The 21,646-nt window shown below is 44.6% G+C and overlaps 2 protein-coding genes and 11 non-coding genes across 13 annotated transcripts in view; 5 read left to right on the top strand and 8 right to left on the bottom strand.

Moving 5' to 3' along the window:
* Nucleotides 1–21,646, bottom strand: part of COX4I1 (cytochrome c oxidase subunit 4I1) — a 293,476-nt gene that overhangs the window by 150,827 nt on the left and 121,003 nt on the right. The gene's annotated exons all lie outside the window — the stretch shown is intronic.
* Nucleotides 15,046–21,646, top strand: part of NUP88 (nucleoporin 88) — a 153,038-nt gene continuing 146,437 nt past the window's right edge. The window contains exon 1 of the mRNA XM_076052102.1: nt 15,046–15,171. Within this exon, the coding sequence (XP_075908217.1) occupies nt 15,061–15,171 (111 nt within the window). The 5' untranslated portion in view covers nt 15,046–15,060. The remainder of the gene's footprint in view (nt 15,172–21,646) is intronic.
* TRNAT-AGU (transfer RNA threonine (anticodon AGU)) lies at nt 16,526–16,598 on the bottom strand. Its single transcript has one exon. It is a non-coding gene; the product is annotated as a tRNA-Thr (tRNA).
* Nucleotides 17,333–17,405, bottom strand: TRNAT-AGU (transfer RNA threonine (anticodon AGU)). Its single transcript has one exon. It is a non-coding gene; the product is annotated as a tRNA-Thr (tRNA).
* On the top strand, nt 17,534–17,615 carry TRNAS-GCU (transfer RNA serine (anticodon GCU)). The gene has a single exon. It is a non-coding gene; the product is annotated as a tRNA-Ser (tRNA).
* On the bottom strand, nt 18,132–18,204 carry TRNAT-AGU (transfer RNA threonine (anticodon AGU)). Its single transcript has one exon. It is a non-coding gene; the product is annotated as a tRNA-Thr (tRNA).
* TRNAT-AGU (transfer RNA threonine (anticodon AGU)) lies at nt 18,945–19,017 on the bottom strand. Its single transcript has one exon. It is a non-coding gene; the product is annotated as a tRNA-Thr (tRNA).
* TRNAS-GCU (transfer RNA serine (anticodon GCU)) lies at nt 19,146–19,227 on the top strand. The gene has a single exon. It is a non-coding gene; the product is annotated as a tRNA-Ser (tRNA).
* TRNAT-AGU (transfer RNA threonine (anticodon AGU)) lies at nt 19,741–19,813 on the bottom strand. The gene has a single exon. It is a non-coding gene; the product is annotated as a tRNA-Thr (tRNA).
* TRNAS-GCU (transfer RNA serine (anticodon GCU)) lies at nt 19,942–20,023 on the top strand. Its single transcript has one exon. It is a non-coding gene; the product is annotated as a tRNA-Ser (tRNA).
* TRNAT-AGU (transfer RNA threonine (anticodon AGU)) lies at nt 20,538–20,611 on the bottom strand. Its single transcript has one exon. It is a non-coding gene; the product is annotated as a tRNA-Thr (tRNA).
* TRNAT-AGU (transfer RNA threonine (anticodon AGU)) lies at nt 21,353–21,425 on the bottom strand. The gene has a single exon. It is a non-coding gene; the product is annotated as a tRNA-Thr (tRNA).
* Nucleotides 21,554–21,635, top strand: TRNAS-GCU (transfer RNA serine (anticodon GCU)). The gene has a single exon. It is a non-coding gene; the product is annotated as a tRNA-Ser (tRNA).

Raw genomic sequence — 21,646 nt, 5'->3', positions numbered from 1 at the left:
GGAAGAATGGGCGCCTGTCCTTGGGTGTGGAGGTGAAAAGCAGTTGGCGTTGAGATTGGGGGTTGTCGCGGCCCCCACCTCTGCCCTCCCAACGTCGCCGATAGCAGGACTACAAATGTGCAATATCATGTCCTCGTGGCACTTTTAGCGGACGTCTTTTCCATCGCTGGGAGAGCAAAAAAAAAAGGTCATTGGAAGTGAATAAGCCAACTGATATATATGTAAAATAAAAAAAAAGTTTATTTTATAATTACCGTACAAACTATTTATCATCGCGCTGTAGAGTTTTCGGTTATATATCGTGCATAATCTAGATTTGAAGTTTTCGTGACTGCAGGGATCCATAAATCACTGTGATTTAATTAAATTTAATGTTTTATACCTACGTGACTTTACCGAAAGAACCAAAGAGTATCATGCAATAATATATTGCCACCGGAATGTAAAATTGGAATGTTATGATTTGGTAGGCATGCTGCGATGGTGTAATGGCTTGGTCACTGGACTTGCAATCCAGGGGTTTCTGGTTTAATCTCCTGGTGCGGCAGTTAAATCCCACCATCCTTGTCCACCAATCAGTATAAATGAGCACACCACAAATTTGTCGATCGGTAGGTCGCGTGCGGCATCGTAAAGTGTGGTTACCTCCACCTGTTTCAAGACTTTTGGCCAGCGTTGAAGAGTAGGCCAAATACCCTTACGTGGGGGCTCTTTGGGTGCCATGGTGGCGAGATGTTAACTCCCTCGCCTGGTATGCAGGGTTCGATCTTAACCGTGTCACCTGTATATTTGGAGTTCGCATGTTCTCGCCGTGGTCGCATTGATTTTTCTCCAGGTACCTCCGGGTTTTCCCCTCCGCATTTAGAATCATACATGCGTTTAGATTATTTGGCTGCTATAAATTTCCACATAGTTATAATGCACTTTGTTGAGCTATGATTTGTGGCCGGGTCTCTTCTGAAAAAAAACAGCCGTATAGCTGAGTGAACCTTAGCTGGTAAAATAAATGGTTTAGTTTTAGAGCTCGCTCTAGCGGAGGCAAGTGCAGGGCTGTACCTTTAACGCATTTTATTGTTTGACTAAACCAGCTCAAAAACGAACCCCACCTCAACATTTCCGAGTGTTGCGGTTGAATGTGTGAAGCGTTAAAACAGCGGCCATCATCGGCACTCTCGGCCCTCCAGTAAATCATCGCCATCGATGCCACCCCCCCCTCGCACTCGCATCGCATGTTGGATGGCTCTGAACGCGGAAGCCACCGTCCCAGGCGCGCACACCCTCCGATCCGATTGTCGTAATCCCAGCGCTGCGTGGTTAGCGCCGACCGGGCGCACGTCCTGTGGCGCCAGTGGTCGCTAGAAGTGGCGAGAAGCGTGGCCTCGCAGCGACGCGATCGTGCGCCGTGCCCCTTCCTCGAGGCATTTGTGTGCGTTGCAACGCACGTTGCCCGTGGCGGGCAACGTGCGTTGCCCGCCACGTACGTACGTACGTGGCGGGCAACGCACTTCTTTTGCACCGTACATAGTCGACCGTGCTAATCGGACGTGCATGGGGGAAGGACAATAAACTAAAGACAAAAAGCACGTCTAAAGAAATTCGTTTTCAATCGAGATTATTTAAAAGTGCGTATCTCCAGTGGCTTCCTAACATCGGAAGGAAGAGCGTTCCAGACGGCCGTTGCTTCACTCATTCCCCGGTATATGCTTGCTATGTTTGTGGCATTCAGCTCACTGCAAATAAATTAACGTGAAATTATCACATCGATGTTTTCTTCTGCCGCCCTTCTTGCCGTGTGCCCGACAAAGTGACCAATCTGATTCCAATGGATGCTCACGGGATGCTAAAAGCTGTTAAGTAGATGACGACAATAAATCTGCCCATGGACTTACTGTTCCCCTTTCACTGCTCAAGTTACAAACGCTTGGCTTAGTTACTATAATGGTTCGTGGCCCGTGCATCAATGTCACCAAGGAATGTACACCGATATCCAGCATATGCATGCACGTGCACACACAATTACAGGCGCGCGCACACACACTGAAGCTATACACATTTGCTTTTATTTCACTAGGCAAGGCCCCAACTGACCTGTGTAGCTCTTTTTTTCAGAAGCGACCTATCTACCACGAATGATAGATCGACGAAATGGCTTATCGTCATCACGTGGAAATTGATAGCAGGCAAATAAGTCTAAACGCACGTTGATTCTAAATGTGGAGGGAAAAACCGGAGGACCCTGGAGAAAAATCAACGCGACCAAGGGGAGAGAGAGACACGCAAACTCCAAATATACAGCAGCAGGCGTCAGGGTCTGGATCGAACCCACGCACTCCTGTATACCAGACGTGGTAGTTAACATCTCGCCACCGTGCCAACCACACACCCTTTTACAACAACAACAATGTCACCACGGTGCTTGTGCCAGGCTAGGTGCACCTTGAGGCTATCACGTGAAGAAGTGTGGAAGGGTCGCTGCTGGCAGGAGGTCACGTGACAGACCCACGTTTTATGAATTGGCTGACCGAGATGACTGACAAATCCAGCACCTGTGCTGCTCACTGTGCTGCTCACTGTGCTAACTTCCTGTATTTTATCCGCCCAACGCTCGTCTCGTTGTTGTGAGTGTCACTCCTCTGCCCCCGCCCCCACTCGCCCATAAATTCCGCGCAGGCTGTTGCGCTAAGTTTTGCTAGCGAGCACCCACGAAGATCGGCGCGGTGCACGTGGGGAGGCGGTGGGGCCCACCACCACCACCCCAACGCCCGGCCACCTTTGTCTTCCCAGTGCATGACATTCACACATCACACCATGTAGTCATTTGAGGCTGAGTCGACTTAGGGGAGGCCCAGCACCGGTTAAGATTATCGTCACTGGTGTTGGCCATGAACGAGAATCGAACCCGTGTCGCCGGGTTGCGGTTAGCGCGCTGCGCTACGTACTCGGTGCAGCGCAGCGCGCTAACTGCTACCATACCGCGCATACACACGCACGCGTATTGTAGGCACGATAGACTTTTTAAAGCTTTGTCTAATCGGCAGTCACACCTTGGCTGCTCCACCATATCGCCTGACAATACAATGCTGGTCGAGGGCAGTGTTTCGCCTGTCACCATATCGCCCTGGATGTGCGTTCCACCTTTTGTCAGCTCTAGTAAGCTAAGCGGGTGGCTGAGTCTGGTTCGTGCTTGTATCGGAGACCCGCCCGGGAATATCTTCTTAAGCTGCGAGCTGACCGGGAGTTTGCGGCACAGACACTGATTTTTGAAGCCGTGTGGCATGTTACATACCCCCCTTCGCAGTTGCATGCGTGGGTTTCTCTGGGTATTCCGGTTTTGTTTCACATTCCAAAAGTTTATAGAATCGGGCAGACATCTCAATTCAATGCATGGCCCTCCTGAGCACAACTCCGCGACACTTGAGTGAAGCTGTCTTGGGTCGTCGTAATAATAGTAATTATTGTTATTATCTTCTCCTAAAAGCTTTGCTGTAATGAAATACATAATGAGCTAATTCTGAACGGAACATTAAGTATAAATGATGACCTATTTCTGTTTAGCTTCACTTAATAGTTGGCGCAATTTTTGTTTATATTTACTTGACAGCCAAACATTTGACCGTCACTCATCATCAACCGCGATGACTCCACTGCTGGATGAAGGCCCCACCACCATGCTATCGTCATCTCTCCCGGGCCCTGTGACGCAACAATCCATCTGCACGCCAGCTGATTGCATCGCTCCGTCTCCGCGGGTTTGCGTCCAGTGAGGCGTATTCCATCCTTCGGCTGACTGATACTACATTTGCAAGAATGCTAATGACGCTGATGCTATTCAGGACGATGACGATGATGACGACGACGATGATGACGATGATGATGATGATGAGAAATCGTCCGATGTGCGGGTGCGTTCGAGGTGGATCAGTTACATCGCGGGATCGTCAGAGATGGCCGGGGGCTTGGGGAGGCCTTCATCCAGCAGTGGGTTGAGCATGGCCGTCGATGATGATGGTGACAATGTATGTATGTTGAACATCTTTTCCCATGCGTGCGTAGCCAACCCCACTAATCGGAGGTGCGGGGGAGAAGGACAACATAACTGAACGCACAAAAGGCCGTTCGAAAGAAAATAGTTTTCAATCGAGATTTAAAAGCGCACAGCCCCAGTGATTTCCTACTATCGGAAGGAAAGAGCGTTCCAGACGGCCGCAGAAGCGCACCTGAAAGCGCGCGGTGCGGCGACCGCCGACTTTGTTAGATGGCCAATCAAAAGCCGCTGCTGCTGCGAGGACGACCGGAGTTTTGCGTGATGGTTTGTGCTCCTTGACGAGGTCAGCGAGGTGTCGTGGTTCCTTTGTGGCAAGACAATAATCCATTGGGAGGCTTGTGTTGTGTTCGCGCGGCTGTGTAACCCACCCCCAGTGCGAGCGGCACAAGCCCGGCTGGAAGAGCCACGCGTGAGCGCATTCCGCACGAAGGAACCTCTCGCTCGGCGATGTCAGCACGTCGGAAGGCGACAGCCACACACGATGACTCGTGATGACTCTTGCCAATCTCTTCGCTGTCGTCGTTTCACCGGTGACAGATCTGCCTCCGCGCACGTGGCGATGGCAGGTGAGGTCATTGCCTTACGTGCAATGTCGGCACCTGCACGTGTGCCTGTACGTATGCTGAACTTCTTTTGCACCGTACGTAGCCAAGCGTGCTAATCGAAGGTGTGTGCGTGTGTGTGGGGGGGGGGGGGGATAACGAACTTAACGCAACAATACAGACTCGACGTGATGACGAAATCATTCGGGCACTGGCATGACGTCGTACGCGTCGCGTCACCGTGCTTCTTGCGAGTTCTCAAATCTACGGTGTCAACATCGCACTGACGAGCGTGGTGAAGTATGGTCAAACTCTACTGCCCCCGCTCCCCTCCCCGCCGTGACCGACACAGCTTGTCGAGGCCTTCATCCAGCAGTAAATTGACAGAAATATTTGTTTAAAATATATATATAATTGTATCATTTAATTGAATGCGAGGCAATGTGTAGAATTATAATTTGAGAGATTTGAGGTAGATAGATTCAAAACTTTCAGATTCAAAACTTTCAGATTCAAAAACTTTCAGTTTTGAATCAATCTTCAGTTTTGAATCAAATTATAATTCAGTTTTGAATCTATCTACGATATTTTCCTGATGCTAACTTGAATGCGGCATCATTAGATTGTTGCCCCATCCCATTAAAAAAACAACTGTTGATAAAATCCCACCGTTCTTAAAGCAGCACTTTTCTAAAATAATTCCTCTGCCAATCATAATAATAATGACTTCTATAATTTTCCATTCATTCCATCGAGGAAAGAAGCGTCGTTGAGTCTTCAGACTTTTCCTGGAAGGGCCCTGCATTGAGATGTTCGGCCAATCACATTAACAACCCATACGGGCTGACGTATTATAATGACATTTATAAAGCGCTATTAAATTTCGATTTAAAGCTTTCGTAACTGCAAGGATTCACCTTCTTTGGTTCTTTCGGTAAAGTCACGTAGAATGCGAATAAAAGAATAAATTCATCAAATAAAATAACACAATAATATTCTCACGACGTTTCGGCCACAACACAAGCGGCCTTCATCAGGTGAAGGGGACGAGACTGTCTGGAGGACAGCGCTATTAATCAAGGATCTCAAAGCGCTGTACAGGACACAGCAGTAGCAGCAGCAGCAGTAGACACTCAGTATAAAACTCAAAACGGATCAGCCAACACATCAGCAGAATTCCTGCTCAGGAAGTTTGCTCGCGAGGCCCGACGTGAAAGACCTCCGCTCGTGTGACGGTGTATTGCACGATTGCGCAATACAATTTGTTGGTGTTTGTCAGTGGTCGACACGTGACGAGACCTCAAGGTGCCGCAGGATCACGTGGTCATCGCAAGGTCGAGTAGAGTGTCTGCTGTAGACGAGAAGCGTGAGGGTTCAAAGGTGCGTTCTGGACATGCCGTCAGCCCGTTGTCCTTCCCATCACGCCTCCGATTTAGCACGGTTGGGCGCAGTCAATAAATGACGTCACGCACCTAAGGTGCGAGGGGGGGGGGGATCAGATATTTGTGACGATGTGTGACGATGGGGGGGGGGTTGAGAAATGTGACGTCACATCAAAATGCGCAACTTTAAATAAATATAGACAACACGTTCTACTTAATAAAATATACTTTTTTTATATATATAAATGTTTTCTCCTACAACATCAGAGTGCAGCGCCACATTAAATACGCACTACAATGACAATAGCTTAAAGCGATTTGGAGCATGTTTTATATTTTTTTGGGGCGGGGGGGAGGGGGTGCAGCGCTTTGTGACGTCATATTTGAGGGGCGGGGGTCTGACTTTTTGTGACGTCGTGTGACGAAGGGGGGTGGGGGGGGGTCAAAAATCGTCCAAAATCGCGTGGCGTCATTTATGGACGGCCCCCTTGGCGCCGTGCGGCGCGAACGAAGTTCAACGTAAGTGCGTGAGTAAAAACCGGCGAGCGTGAGAAAGAGCGAGCGGTTGCCAAGTGAGCGACAAAGTTATTGCGCGCAGAGAGGACGCGAGAGCGAGTCCCATTGCCCGTGAGTGCTTAGAATATCGACAATATCGGCGATAGGCGACAACCTAAGACCATAAAATGTAACTGCCGTCTCTGGTGCAGGCCAATTGGGCACGGTACCCATGATCTGACCGTCGCCGGCACAGGATGCTTGGTAGACGCTACTGAACACACGCGCCTGGATATCCTGGCGGGCGAACAGCTACTATGCGGCTCAGCGTCCAGTCGTGAATTGGTCTACGGTATTTTCCTGAAGCTATGCTAATGCATTATATCATCATTGGTTTGGTGCCCCATGTCTTGCTCGAACAAAAAAAATACACTGTTCATAAAAATCCCACCGTTTTTAAGAGCAGCACTATTATGAAATAAATCCACTGACAATAATAATATCAAATTGGATAACACCAAATCAGCAAGTCCAACACACTTGCAAAAGCATTGTGGAATTCCTGTTATTATTATTATCTTAACAAGATAAATCCCATTACTTTGAAGACGTTTTAATTTTATTTTCTTGATTCGTAGGTGACCCCACGGTTGGATCTCCAGGCTGCACACCCACGGTGCCTTAAGTTGTTGCTCTGGAAACCAAGGAGGCCTTTGATCGAAGGTTAAGTCGCCGTGTTGACAACGAGTGGCCCACGTGAAGGCTGCCATCTTCGCATGCCCCCAGTGACAGCGGGAAGGTCACGAACCACGTGGCAACGTCACACGGACGCACAAATGGACGAGACTCGAGGACACTCCACAATGCGAATGCGGCCAACTGGATTCGACGGACACGTCTCGTGGTCAACTGTCCACTGAGTTACTCCACATGTCCCACATGTCCCAAAGCTCTGGCCGAAACGTCGTGATTTTTGTTGTTTTATTTTTTTACTTAGGTGACTTTACCAAATAGAACCAAAGAGTATGGATCCTTGCAGTCCCAAAGCTCTTGTCTGGATATCTAAACCTAACATAACGCTGTAATATTTTGCTATTCCTCCGTACAACATCGTCAGTTCGCCCAGTGCCTGTGCCCGAGTATAGTTTTATACGCGTGACATATATATAGCTACGTGATTTAACGGGTTAATAATGTTGACATCGCAAGTTCAAATCGTGGCAGGCACCTGACCATTCACCCCATTTACGACCAGCAATTAGGGAGAAAGTAAACGACAATGAGCTGTGCACGTCTCGAATATTCGCCTCCTGCTGCCACCAGCCCAACCCTTTTCTGTAAATGATCGAAGCTACCCGCTAATATCGCTGCTCTCCAGAGCTCCAACGGCATGGACGCGGGTGTGGAGGGGGGTCAAACGGAAGATAAATGTTTATTGGAGGATAAATGGTTATACATTCTGAGCAAAGGTTGCCCGGTGAGGTTTGAAAACAGGTCCCCTGCAGGGTGGGATGGTAGGAACATTGGAATTTTGCGCAATTTTATGACATTGTTACTTCCAAATGTTGGGTGCAATAAGACATATCAAGTCTCTGCGCTGTCTATTGCTGATGTTACACCCAACAGCACGAGATTTCACTTCGTTAAAGTATTGAAAGGGGACGGACGGACGGACACATAAATCTATTGCAGGCTGGTACACTCAGTTTACAACTTCGTTCCTACCAGTATAAAATCACGCATCGTGGCAGCTTAGTATGCAATGCCGGACACAGCCGTGAATCCAAGAGCCCTCTCCCCTCCACACTGAGCCTCGGAATGTTGATATTTTTATTGATATTCACCAGAGGAGTTATATTGAATGTTTTCATAATTAATGTATTGTTAATCTATTCATATGTCGCGATTATGAAGCTTCACAATACGCGCGGCGATGTTTTAAAACAAAATTCGTATAAATGCGTGAGTGTGTCGTGTGAAATGGGTCCGCGTGACTTCTGCAGGAACTTTCGGGCCGCTGAAATGGAATCGAATCTTGAACCGAACTGTCACCATGAATTGCGACAATTCATCCACTCGGTGGGGGTGGGGGCATGCAGGCGGGGGAGGGGGGGTTGGAGGGCACTCCCGAAATGTCACGTATTTTTTAATCGGGCCTTACATTAAGTAGAAAACACGAATTCAATGCATTGTCTCTAGTAAATATCAAAACAAAAATTTCGGGGGGTTTCAGAGGTAGGGGGGCGGGGGCAATTGCCCCTATCACTCCCCCCTATGTCCACCACTCGGGGAATAAAGTGTAACACCCATAATTGAACTAAAACTAAACTATGTTATTTTTGTATTTTATCAGGTCAAGGCCCACTGAGCTATATAGCTTTTTTTAAAGAAGCTACCTGGTCACAAATAATAACCCAACGAAGTGGACAATCGTGTGCAAATTTATATCAGCCAAATACTCTCAACGCATGCTGATTCTAAATGTGGAGGGAAAATTCGGAGAACTTGGAGAAAAATCCACGCGACCACGGGATGAACTCCAAATATACATTATAGTTTTTTTTTAGGTTGGATCGCGTAACTATGAGTGTGTCGTTAAACCTGCCATCACCCGACACAGCCAATCAATAAGGTTTGTCACGTAAACAGAACGTGGCCAATTCGTTACTAGTACAGCACACCGGTGTGTTGCAGAGCAAATCCACAACATTTCTTCTTCAGTTTCTTCAGTTTATTTATTTTGGTATAGCCCTGTGAGCCATTCGGCTCTTGAATCGGGTGCAACCACAACAAACAAAAAAATACAAAAACACGAACAAGAAGAACATCTTAAAGTGACTACAAGCTGAGTACGACGTTTCGCCAGTAATTACAACTAGCTTCATCAGGCGACAGCCGGGCTTATACAGGCGTCAGGGTCAGAATCGAACCCACGACATGTATACCAGGCGAGGTAGTTACCATCTCGCCACCGCGGGGCCCTTAATGAATTAGTGTACAAGTGCCATTGGTTATAGAAGATGTATGTGGCCAGCGAGCTCTCTGTGAGTGAGTTTGAGCAATTTACTATCTATTGTTGATTACAATCCTACATGAACAAAACAACACAGGCAGTATTTAACGCAATTTCAGATGTATGTGCTTGCTGCAAGGTGGCCCAGAAGACGTGCGTAGGTTTCATATCCGCTCGTTGGTGCGGGGATTCTTCCAGATCCTCTGTTTCCTGCGACATGCCAACTTTAACGTTTATTAAGCTTTTTTTTTATTTAAACTGCGTGAGAAGGAAGACACCGGGATAGAGTCTCATGTGCAGGAGTAACCTAGGTTACAAACATATTTCGAAAGCAACAACATGGGGGGGTGGGGGGGGGGTGTGGGGGGGAAGAAAATACACACAAAGCCAAAAGACCACACGTTCATGGAATTGACCAGCACATTACAATGCCGGACCTTCTTGGAAAAGTCTGAAGGCTCAGTGAGGCTTTTCTGGTGATTACATGACATTTTTGTGTCGATAGTGTTATTATTCTTTAAAAAAACTGACATTATCTGTCCTACGTAAAATACAGCTGTCCAATCTTGCGTGCAATAAACCTTTATCTTAACGGCGTTTTCCTAAAATATCCTGCCATTATAAAAGGACTGTCATACAAGCTTTATCTCTTATGGACTTTGGAATAGAAAACACGGTGCCTTTTGATGGACAAAATACGTTTTTGGCGAGACGAGTGCAGGTAAGGTCAGCCGTTGAGTTGAGAATAGTAAAAAAGAAAACCAGATGAAACTTGGATTCTCCGGGTGAAGCAGATGGTGATGAAATCACACGGCTTGTGCGGCATATACGCCCATACAGCCAGCATGATATGGTCTCCACAAACAAGAGAATCCGTTGTGCAACACCGTCACCGCGTGTTTCCCATGCGGGAGGCCAGGAACAGCAGTTGGGGGCTTCAGTTGTCACAGATCATAAGTGTCAGCATGACAAGCTGTAGCTAAACGCACGCCACGGGTGTGCAGTTTAACTTCGTCCAAAAAGGGAGCAGACTTTCCTGTCACCGTGACACGCGGCCTTGATGCGTTGGTTCGAGAAGTTGGTGCATCGTGACGAATGAGGATTTTTTTTGTTTTTATTTTATTTATCCGCCAAACTGCCATGGTGGCATCTCCAAACGCCTTGCGAAATAACGCAAACGAGGAAAATACAAAGCCACCGGGGGTAACAGCAAGGGGCGAAGGAGAGAAGTTAAGAAATTTATCAATGATGCAGAATGAGTGTGACCTTGGGTCTTCTGCTACTGAACAAATACATAAAAGAGAGACCACAATTTTTTGCATTGTTAACAATACAGCCTTTCACATAGCTATTGATTTAACTGGTATCAAAATGCAACTTATCTTCCTTTATTGTTATTTGAGAATCCAAGAGGTTTGTAAAAAATAAAATCAAGAAGGCCTTTCTCCTAGCCAACAGATGGCTGTGGTGTAAACACTGAATACATTTTCATAGGCTGCGTTGGCATCGGAAATCACTTATGAAGTGGGGGGGAAACTACATCTTATCCTTTGTCACCAATAAATAATCAATCGGAATATTTATTCTGGACGAATCCGATGGGCTATGAATCTGTTTTTTTTAATTATACAGATGTCAGGTAGGGGCGAGTCAGACAGTAATAATACAAAATCGCTGAGTAACTAAAGAGGGCTTTAGCGAGGGATATGAAGGCATAATGGGGAGTGTGGATGCCTCATAGAAATCAGTTCCACTATGCCAGAACAAATCTTGTGCAGTAGATTCTGAGCCAGTAGAAATTCACATTCTCGAATAGCAGGGACCAATTTCTCTACAAAATGACCAATGTTACCAAAACAGAGGGACTCACTTGATCCGTCTCAGAAGCATCTCTGTACGCGACCCAATGTCTCATCAGATAAAATAAATAATATTGGGCGTGACTATTTACTCCAGTGCCTGGTACCTGACAGGCTGTGAGCAAAATAAAATCCATTCAACATATCCAGTATATTCTTGGTTCTTCCGGTAAAGTCACGTAGAAGGGAAACATTAAAATAACAAAAATATAAAACAATACAATTCTCACGACGTTTCGACTGCAACACAAGCAATCATCATCAGGTGCTGTGGTTTTCACACCTAATGATGATTGTTTGTGTTGCAGTCGAAATATCGTGATAATGTTATTGTTTCATATATATTTTTTTATTTTATTGTTTCCCTTCTACGTGACTTTACCGAAAGAATCAAGAATATGAATCTCTGCAGTCACGAAAGCTTTACATCAAAATTTAATATCCAGTATACTGTACGGTATATATATATAAAGTCTGTTCCCCTATAACGCGGTAGTTGCGTTCCTGAAGAACACCGCTTTTTGGAAATATCGTGCGATAAAAAATAATAAATAAGGGGGGGGGGGGAGGGGGTAAAGCACAGTCCGCGATAACATGTGGGACGCGTATGCGGGCTGAACAAAGACTGAGACGGGTGGGGAGCATCTCGAAGCTTGCAGCAGAAAGCTTTCTCGCCTGGTGTGATGCTGCGCCGAGGCAGCTGCACGACAGCCGACTCGCGCGACGTCGTTCTGCTCACTGAATCGCGTTATATCCAATTCGCGTTTTAAAAACACGCGTTATCGGAGGACAGACTATTAAATTTTTTATACAATCTTCCTCACAGAGGGTGTTTTAAGCAGGTGACACGGCCACAATAGGCAAGCAGGAATGCATTTGTTTGAACAATTAAGCTTATAATGAGCAATGTCTTTAAAGTCAGAATCAGAATCTTTATTTATTCTGGAGGAATCCGATGAGCTATGAATCTGTTTTTTTTCTCTCTCACAGGTGTCACGTAGGGGCGAGTCAGACAGTAAGAATACAAAATCGCTGCGCAAGTAAAGAGGGGTTTTAGCGAGGGATATGAAGGCAAAATGGGGAGTGTAGGGTTCTGAGCCAGTTAAGCCATTGGTGGAAATTCACATTCTCTCATAGCAGGGACCAATTTCTTCACAAGATTGCCAATGTTACCCACAAAGAGGCACTCACTTGACCTGTCTCACAAGCATTGCTGCGCGTGACGTTTGGCTTCAACGCGATGCCCAAGCACCGTCCGGTGAAGTATGGATTTAATTCGTGCGATTATTTTTTATTTCATACACCCCCACGGTTTAGCCAAAGCAAAAGCCTACACGCCGGGGAAGACTCGGCCAGTGATGGGTCGAATGCCGTGTCACGCTACCGAGGTGAGGCTTTAATCGGAAATCAAATGCTGGAGCGCTCACGCCTCTATTACAATTACACGTCCCGGATAATTATAAGACGCACTCTCCCCTTGCATTTTAAAGTAAAAGTTTTCGTTGCGCCTTATAATTCGGTAGATCTGTGTCTGACCAGATTTGTGTAACTTTACCGATAACGGCTGCACGTTGGGAGTAAGATAATATCCAACAGGTCAGTCGGCTTTTGGCGTCGTGACATTACAGATACAACGAATTAAATGAACACCATATGTGAACCCCGAGTTCTAATTACATGTTAATTTATTCAACTGCATGTGGACAAATAATTAACATTATCCATCATAGAGTTTTTTTTTGGGTTAGATCGCGTAAATATATAAATGTGTTGTTAAACCTGCCACCACCCGACACTGCCAACTAGTAAGGGTTGTCATGTAAACATAACGTGGCCAATTCGTCACTAGTACAGCACACCGGTGTGTTGAAGAGCCAAGCCACAACATTTACAATCTGAGTACGACGTTTCGCCAGTAATTACAACTAGCTTCATCAGGCGATAGCCAGATTTGTGGAGAAGTCAACCTGTTTCGTTCCTTATGTAGTGTTTATAATGACGAATAAACTTCTTATGAGGCACACTCTGTTTATTGTAATTCTTCTCTTACACAGTCCTTAACACACAGAGGGGTATACGGTCCCCTCACCCGATACCCTAAGAAGGTACAGCCTCCGGACTTAGCGGGACCTACACACAGGTCTCTTGCTAACCTAAGGAGGTACAGCCTCCTATCTTAGCGGGACTTACTCACACGTCTACCGCTATCCTAGAGTCCTCCGGCTGGGACCTAGGGGAGGCTATCTGACCCACCGCTGGCCCGGCAGGTCTTGACCACTGGATACGCCGAGCCTTAGCCCTCAGAAGGGCTGGAAGGCTGGGTCCAGGGTCCTGGCTATCTTCAGCCCGGGCTTCGGTCTTCGTGAGAACTCCCCGCGCTCTGCGCGCTCACCCTTCTTATACCCGTTTGTGGCCAGGTCTAACCAATCCCACATTCCCACGTGGAACTGTCTGATTGGTTCTTACCAAACTGTGGCTACGATCTGCTTCACCTCGTCTGACCCCAACCGTTATTCACACAGAGGTAACACTGCACTGCCCCTTTGATACCTAGTGGCAATGCAGGTTACTGAACAGTGAGTAGTTAGCACCTCTACACTTATATAGAGGCGTAGATGTGTTGACCACGCTTCTGCGCTCTTAATGACACATCTATATATTTACATGATCTAACCCAAAAACCTCTATTATGGATGATATTGGTCGTGAAAGCCTACGTGGTAAACGGATTAACATTATAATCCGCACTTCTGATTAGCGCGGTTGGCTATGAACGGTGCGAAAGAAGTTCAATATACATAACAGGCTGGTGAGATAGAGGAGGGAAGGACCAGTTCGGATATTACTCGCCACTGATGTTAGCTGTGATCGAGAATTGAACGTGGGTCACTGGGTTCATAGCGCAGCATTATATCCACTGTAGCACTGTCAGGACAAGTGTTTTTTGTAAAAGTGTAGTTACATCCGACACAGTATTCCTCAATGATAGGAGTCTTTATTTCTTCCAGCACATGACTGCGGTCTTCAAAGATTCCCTTTTCTCCAAGGGTCCCGAACTCTCTCTCTCTCTCGCTTATATGAACCTTATGGCGGTACCCCGGGGTACTACAGTTCCCCGGCTCTCGCATGATGTCCGTGATGCAGTCGTTTTTAGTCTGTTGATGGTCGGCGATGCGGCAATCGACTCATCTCGACGAGCTGTACACGATGCACCACCACGGTGCGTACGAGCGTTCAGGGTTTCAGCGCAATCCTCCTCGCTGCGTTTCGACATCGCGGAGTAGCACTGATGTCGGATTGATTGGTACCCCAGTCGCGGAGTTAAGTAACACCCCTGGAAAAAATAGTGTCCCAGAAATAAAATATTTAATTGCCTCGGCCATTTTGTATTATTTGGTACCCTGGGGTCCCGCCATAAGGATAATTTATCCCTCAAGCCCCTTTCCCGAAGGTTCCTTGACCTTCCGCTTTCCCTAACGGATTCCAACCGTCCTACCCTATCAATCATCCTTCGTTTCCCGCTCTTTCCATGTTGTGTTTCTACCTCCAATCCCTTCGATTCCCTGCCTCCAACCAATCCCCCTTTGAAGCCCGTTAGGTACCACTCAGACGGCTCTGTTTTACTTTGCTGACTGTCCGTGCCATGCACGCTGTGTCCATAACGTCGGGTGAGTATTTTCGGTTGTGATTGAATCACTTCAGAAGCACACTGAGATAAACTATAATGCCATTAATAGGCCATCCAAAGGACACAAGCACTTCCGGACAAGGAGACTCGGCTCACGCAGTGCTCAACAACGGCATCTTTATTCGTGACCCACAGATAACACAGCAGGTAACAAAGACGAAGACCCCCCCCCCCCCCGTGTAGCCTTAACAGACTTTTGGGGCAATTGCTGTTAACGAGCACCTATGAAGGCCGGCACGGCACACGAGCGGGTGGGTGGCGATGTTTTTACACACTGCGCCAGGTACCAGGGGAGGCCCAGGACTGGTTCAGATAAACGTCACTGGTAGTTAGCCATGAGCGGGAATAAAACTCGGGTGGCCGGGCCTCATAGCACAGCGCACTAACCCACTGTGCTACCGCTCCCCACAGCAGGTAACAAAGATCAAAGATCCCCCATATAGCCTTAATAGACCCTAGGGGCAAGTGCTGTTAGCGAGCACCTATGAAGGCCGGAACGGTACACGAGGGGGTGGGTGGCCAGTACCACGCCCGACCGCCTTTGTCTCCCTAGTGGCAATGTTTACACACCGCACCAGGTACTCATTTGAGGCTGAGTCGACCTAGGGGAGGCCCGGGACCGGTTCAGATAATCGTCACTGGTGTTGGCCGTGAGCGGGAATCGAACCCGTGTCGCCGGGTTCATAGCGCAGCGTAGCGCTAACCGCTGCACCACCGCTCCCCACAGCAGGTAGCACGGTAGGTAATACACACGCCAGCAGACTGCACTCAGAGCTCCCCCTCTCACCTTGATCCCCTTTCTTAACCCCACCTGCTCCTGCCCCCTATCTCCACTCACCAATCATCCTTCTCTCTTCATCCAACCGTTCTTCACTTTCCCTTCAAGTTTCCCGCTCCTTTTTCTCTGTAACCCCACCCCCCCGCCTCTCCCACCGCCCCATATTTCAAGAGCCGCAATGCAACGCGAGTACGAGACGGTGGTCCTTTAAAAAATAACGTCACGAAGGAGTTCCTTAATGAGCCACATACGGCTCCGGAGCCCTCAGGGCAACAAATTTAGCAGCTATACGAAATGTGATGATGAGAAATAATACCGCATTAAGTTTGGTCATACGTTTAAATCAGAAGTAATTTGGCTGAATCCTCAAGGTGAAAAACAATAAATCCATCGTTCTCCACATGAATAGTTTACAATCACGTTGTTTACTTCACAAGTATGAATATGGATATTGCATCTGAATTGGAAAATCTCAAAAAACGGTCGCATTGGGAAATGGATGCATTTATGTTACCAAACAAAACAAATACTTACAATTTCAATTTCTAAAAATAAATAAAGCACAGGATTTGAAATTGGCACCCATAGGGGCATTTAATGTTGTGATAGAAAAATAAGTATCTTTAACTTCTCTATAGAAGTCAAACTTAATTACCAGATAGTAACTTGGATTATTAACCCGTGATGCACTCATGCAGAATCATTGCATAAAATTTATCAAGGAGGCACCACTGGCATTTGAACCCAGGATATCCTGTTTACTAGACAGGCGCTTTACCAACTAAGCCATGGCAACATATTCTTTTTTGCTTTTTCTCAAGTTTCCAATCCTACTGGCAAATTCATCGAAACTCAGATAAAAATGTTGATGCATTAAAGAAATGTGATGCCTAGAACGAATCTATTTTTTAGATTAGTTACGAATCACGGCACCATGTGATAAGGTGGCCGCGAGGTTCAGGCGATGGACTGCTAATCCATTGTGATCTGCATGCATGGGTTCGAATCTCTTGTCGATTTTCTCTTTTTAGAGTGAAATCTAGAGATGCCATTTTTATGTCACTATTCGGCGATTATTTAACAAATTTAGCAGCTATACGATATGTGATGATGAGAAATAATACCGCATTAGGATTGGTCATACGTTTAAATGAGAAGTTATTTGGCTGAATCCTGAAGGTGAAAAACTATAATTCCATCGTTCTCCACATGAATAGTTGCAATCACATTATTTACTTCACAAGTATAAATATTGATATTGCATCTGAATTGGAAAATCTCAACATACGGTCGCATTGGGAAATGAATACATTTATGTTACCAAACAAAACAAATACATACATGATCAATTTCTAAAAATAAATAAAGCACAGGATTTGAACTTGGCACCCATAGGGGCATTTAATGTTGTAATGGAAAAACAAGTATCCTTAACTTCTCTATAGAAGGCAAACTCAATTACCAGATAGTTACTTGGAGTATTAACCCGTGATGCACTCATGCAGAATTCGAGCGTAAAATACCTCAATGAGGCACCGTTGGGATTTGAACCCAGGATCTCCTGTTTACTAGACAGGCACTTTACCAACTAGGCCATGGCGCCGTATTCCTGTACGTTATTTCTCAAGGTTCCAATCCTACTGGCAAATTCATAGAAACTCCGATAAAAATGTTGCCGCATTAAAGGAATATATTTGTTTTTGACATTAGTTATGAACCATGGCAACATGTGATAAGGTGGCCGAGTGGTTAAGGCGATGGACTGCTAATCCATTGTGCTCTGCACGCATGGGTTCGAATCCCATCCTTGTCGATTTGCTCTTTTTCGAGTGAAATCTAGAGAAGCCATTTTTACGTCACTGATCGGCGATTATCAAACAAATTTAGCAGCTATACGAAATGTGATGATGAGAAATAATACCGCATTAAGTTTATTTCATACGTTTAAATCAGAAGTAATTTGGCTGAATCCTCAAGGTGAAAAACTATAAATCCATCGTTCTCCACATGAATAGTTTACAATCACGTTGTTTACTTCACAAGTATGAATATGGATATTGCATCTGAATTGGAAAATCTCAAAATACGGTCGCATTGGGAAATGGATACATTTATGTTACCAAACAAAACAAATACTTACAATTTCAATTTCTAAAAATAAATAAAGCACAGGATTTGAAATTGGCACCCATAGGGGCATTTAATGTTGTGATGGAAAAATAAGTATCTTTAACTTCTCTATAGAAGTGAAACTCAATTACCAGATAGTAACTTGGATTATTAACCCGTGATGCACTCATGCAGAATCATTGCATAAAATTTATCAAGGAGGCACCACTGGGATTTGAACCCAGGATATCCTGTTTACTAGACAGGCGCTTTTCCAACTAAGCCATGGCGCCATATTCCTGTACGTTATTTCTCAAGTTTCCAATCCTACTGGCAAATTCATAGAAACTCCGATAAAAATGTTGATGCAATAAAGAAATGTGATGCCTAGAACGAATATATTTTTGAGATTAGTTATGAATCATGGCAACATGTGAGAAGGTGTCCGAGTGGTTAAGGCGATGGACTGTTAATCCATTGGGCTCTGCACGCGTGGGTTCGAGTCCCATCCGTATCGATTTGCCTCGTTTTAGAGAGAAATCTAGAAAAGCCATTTTTATGTCACAGATCGGCGATTGTATAAACAAATTGAGCAGCTGTACGAAATGTGATGATGAGAAAACATACTGCATTAAAATTGGTCTTACGTTTAAATCAGAGGTGATTTGGCTGATTCCTGAAGGTGAAAAACTATAAATCCATCGTTCTCCACGTGAACAGTTTACAATCACCTTGTTTACTTCACAAGTATAAATATGGATATTGCATCTGAATTGGAAAATCTCAAAATTCGGTCGCATTGGGAAATGTATACATTATGTTACCAAACAAAACAAATTCTTACATTTTCAATTTCTCAAAATAAATAAAGCACAGGATTTGAACTTGGCACCCATAGGGGCATTTAATGTTGTGATGGAAAAACAAGTCTCCTTAACTTTTCTATGGAAGTCAAACTCAATTACTAGATGGTTGCTTGGATTATTAACCCGTGATGCACTCATGTAGAATCATTGCATAAAATATATCAATGAGGCACCATTGGGATTTGAACCCAGGATCTCCTGTTTACTAGACAGGCGCTTTACCAACTAAGCCATGGCGCCATATTCCTATTCGCGTTTTCTCAAGTTTCCAATCCTACTGGCAAATTCATAGAATCTCCGATAAAAATGTTGATGCATTAAAAGAATACATTTATTTTTTACATTAGTAATGAATCATGGCAACATGTGATAAGGTGGCCGAGTGGTTAAGGCGATGGACTGCTAATCCATTGTGCTCTGCACGCATGGGTTCGAATCCCATCCTTGTCGATTTGCTCTATTTTGAGTAAAATCTAGAGAAGCCATTTTTATGTCACTGATCGGCGATTATCAAACAAATTTAGCAGCTGTACGAAATGTGATGATGAGAAATAATACCGCATTAAGTTTGGGCATACGTTTAAATTAAAAGTGATTTGGCTGAATCCTCAAGGTGAAAAAATATAAATCCATCGTTCTCCACATGAATAGTTGCAATCACCTTGTTTACTTCACAAGTATAAATATGGATATTACATCTGAATTGGAAAATCTCAAAATAGGTCGCATTGGGAAATGAATACATTCATGTTACCAAACAAAACAAATACATACATGATCAATTTCTAGAAATAAATAGCGCACAGGATTTGAACTTGGCACCCATAGGGGCATTTAATGTTGTGATGGAAAAACAAGTCTCCTTAACTTTTCTATGGAAGTCAAACTCAATTACCAGATATTTACTTGGATTATTAACCCGTGATGCACTCATGCAGAATCATTGCATAAAATATCTCGATGAGGCACCACTGGGATTTGAACCCAGGATCTCCTGTTTACTAGACAGGCGCTTTACCAACTAAGCCATGGCGCCATATTCCTGTACGTTAATTCTCAAGTTTCCAATCCTACTGGCAAATTCCTAGAAACTCCGATAAAAATGTTGATGCATTAAAAGAATAGATTTATTTTTGACATTAGTTGTAAATCATGCCAACATGTGATAAGGTGACCGAGTGGTTAAGGCGATGGACTGCTAATCCATTGTGCTCTGCACGCATGGGTTCGAATCCCATTCTTGTCGATTTGCTCTATTTTGAGTAAAATCTAGAGAAGCCATTTTTATGTCACTGATCGGCGATTATCAAACAAATTTAGCAGCTATACGAAATGGGATGATGAGAAATAATACCGCATTAAGATTGGTCATACGTTTAAATCAGAGGTGATGTGGCTGAATCCTCAAGGTGAAAAACTATAAATCCATCGTTCTCCACATGAAAAGTTGCAATCACCTTGTTTACTTCACAAGTATAAATATGGATATTGCATCTGAATTGGAAAATCTCAAAATTCGGTCGCATTGGGAAATGTATACATTATGTTACCAAACAAAACAAATTCTTACATTTTCAATTTCTCAAAATAAATAAAGCACAGGATTTGAACTTGGCACCCATAGGGGCATTTAATGTTGTGATGGAAAAAACAAGTCTCCTTAACTTCTCTATCGAAGTCAAACTCAATTACTAGATGGTTGCTTGGATTATTAACCCGTGATGCACTCATGCAGAATCATTGCATAAAATATCTCGATGAGGCACCATTGGGATTTGAATCCCAGGATCTCCTGTTTACTAGACAGGCGCTTTTCCAACTAAGCCATGGCGCCATATTCCTGTACGTTATTTCTCAAGTTTCCAATCCTACTGGCAAATTCATAGAAACTCCGATAAAAATGTTGATGCAATAAAGAAATGTGATGCCTAGAACGAATATATTTTTGAGATTAGTTATGAATCATGGCAACATGTGAGAAGGTGTCCGAGTGGTTAAGGCGATGGACTGTTAATCCATTGTGCTCTGCACGCGTGGGTTCGAGTCCCATCCGTATCGATTTGCCTCGTTTTAGAGAGAAATCTAGAAAAGCCATTTTTATGTCACAGATCGGCGATTGTATAAACAAATTGAGCAGCTGTACGAAATGTGATGATGAGAAAACATACTGCATTAAAATTGGTCTTACGTTTAAATCAGAGGTGATTTGGCTGATTCCTGAAGGTGAAAAACTATAAATCCATCGTTCTCCACGTGAACAGTTTACAATCACCTTGTTTACTTCACAAGTATAAATATGGATATTGCATCTGAATTGGAAAATCTCAAAATTCGGTCGCATTGGGAAATGTATACATTATGTTACCAAACAAAACAAATTCTTACATTTTCAATTTCTCAAAATAAATAAAGCACAGGATTTGAACTTGGCACCCATAGGGGCATTTAATGTTGTGATGGAAAAAACAAGTCTCCTTAACTTCTCTATCGAAGTCAAACTCAATTACTAGATGGTTGCTTGGATTATTAACCCGTGATGCACTCATGCAGAATCATTGCATAAAATATATCAATGAGGCACCATTGGGATTTGAACCCAGGATCTCCTGTTTACTAGACAGGCACTTTACCAACTAAGCCATGGCGCCATATTCCTATTCGCGTTTTCTCAAGTTTCCAATCCTACTGGCAAATTCATAGAATCTCCGATAAAAATGTTGATGCATTAAAAGAATACATTTATTTTTTACATTAGTAATGAATCATGGCAACATGTGATAAGGTGGCCGAGTGGTTAAGGCGATGGACTGCTAATCCATTGTGCTCTGCATGCATGGGGTCGAATCCCATCCTTGTCGATTTGCTCTAT

Source organism: Petromyzon marinus, chromosome 54, assembly GCF_048934315.1.
Source record: "Petromyzon marinus isolate PM22_M1 ecotype Great Lakes invasive population chromosome 54, UKy_Petmar_22M1.pri1.0, whole genome shotgun sequence".
NCBI classification, from domain to species: Eukaryota; Metazoa; Chordata; class Hyperoartia; order Petromyzontiformes; family Petromyzontidae; genus Petromyzon; species Petromyzon marinus.
The sequence above is the reverse complement of the archived record's forward strand: the minus strand, read 5'-3'. Positions and strand labels throughout refer to the sequence as shown.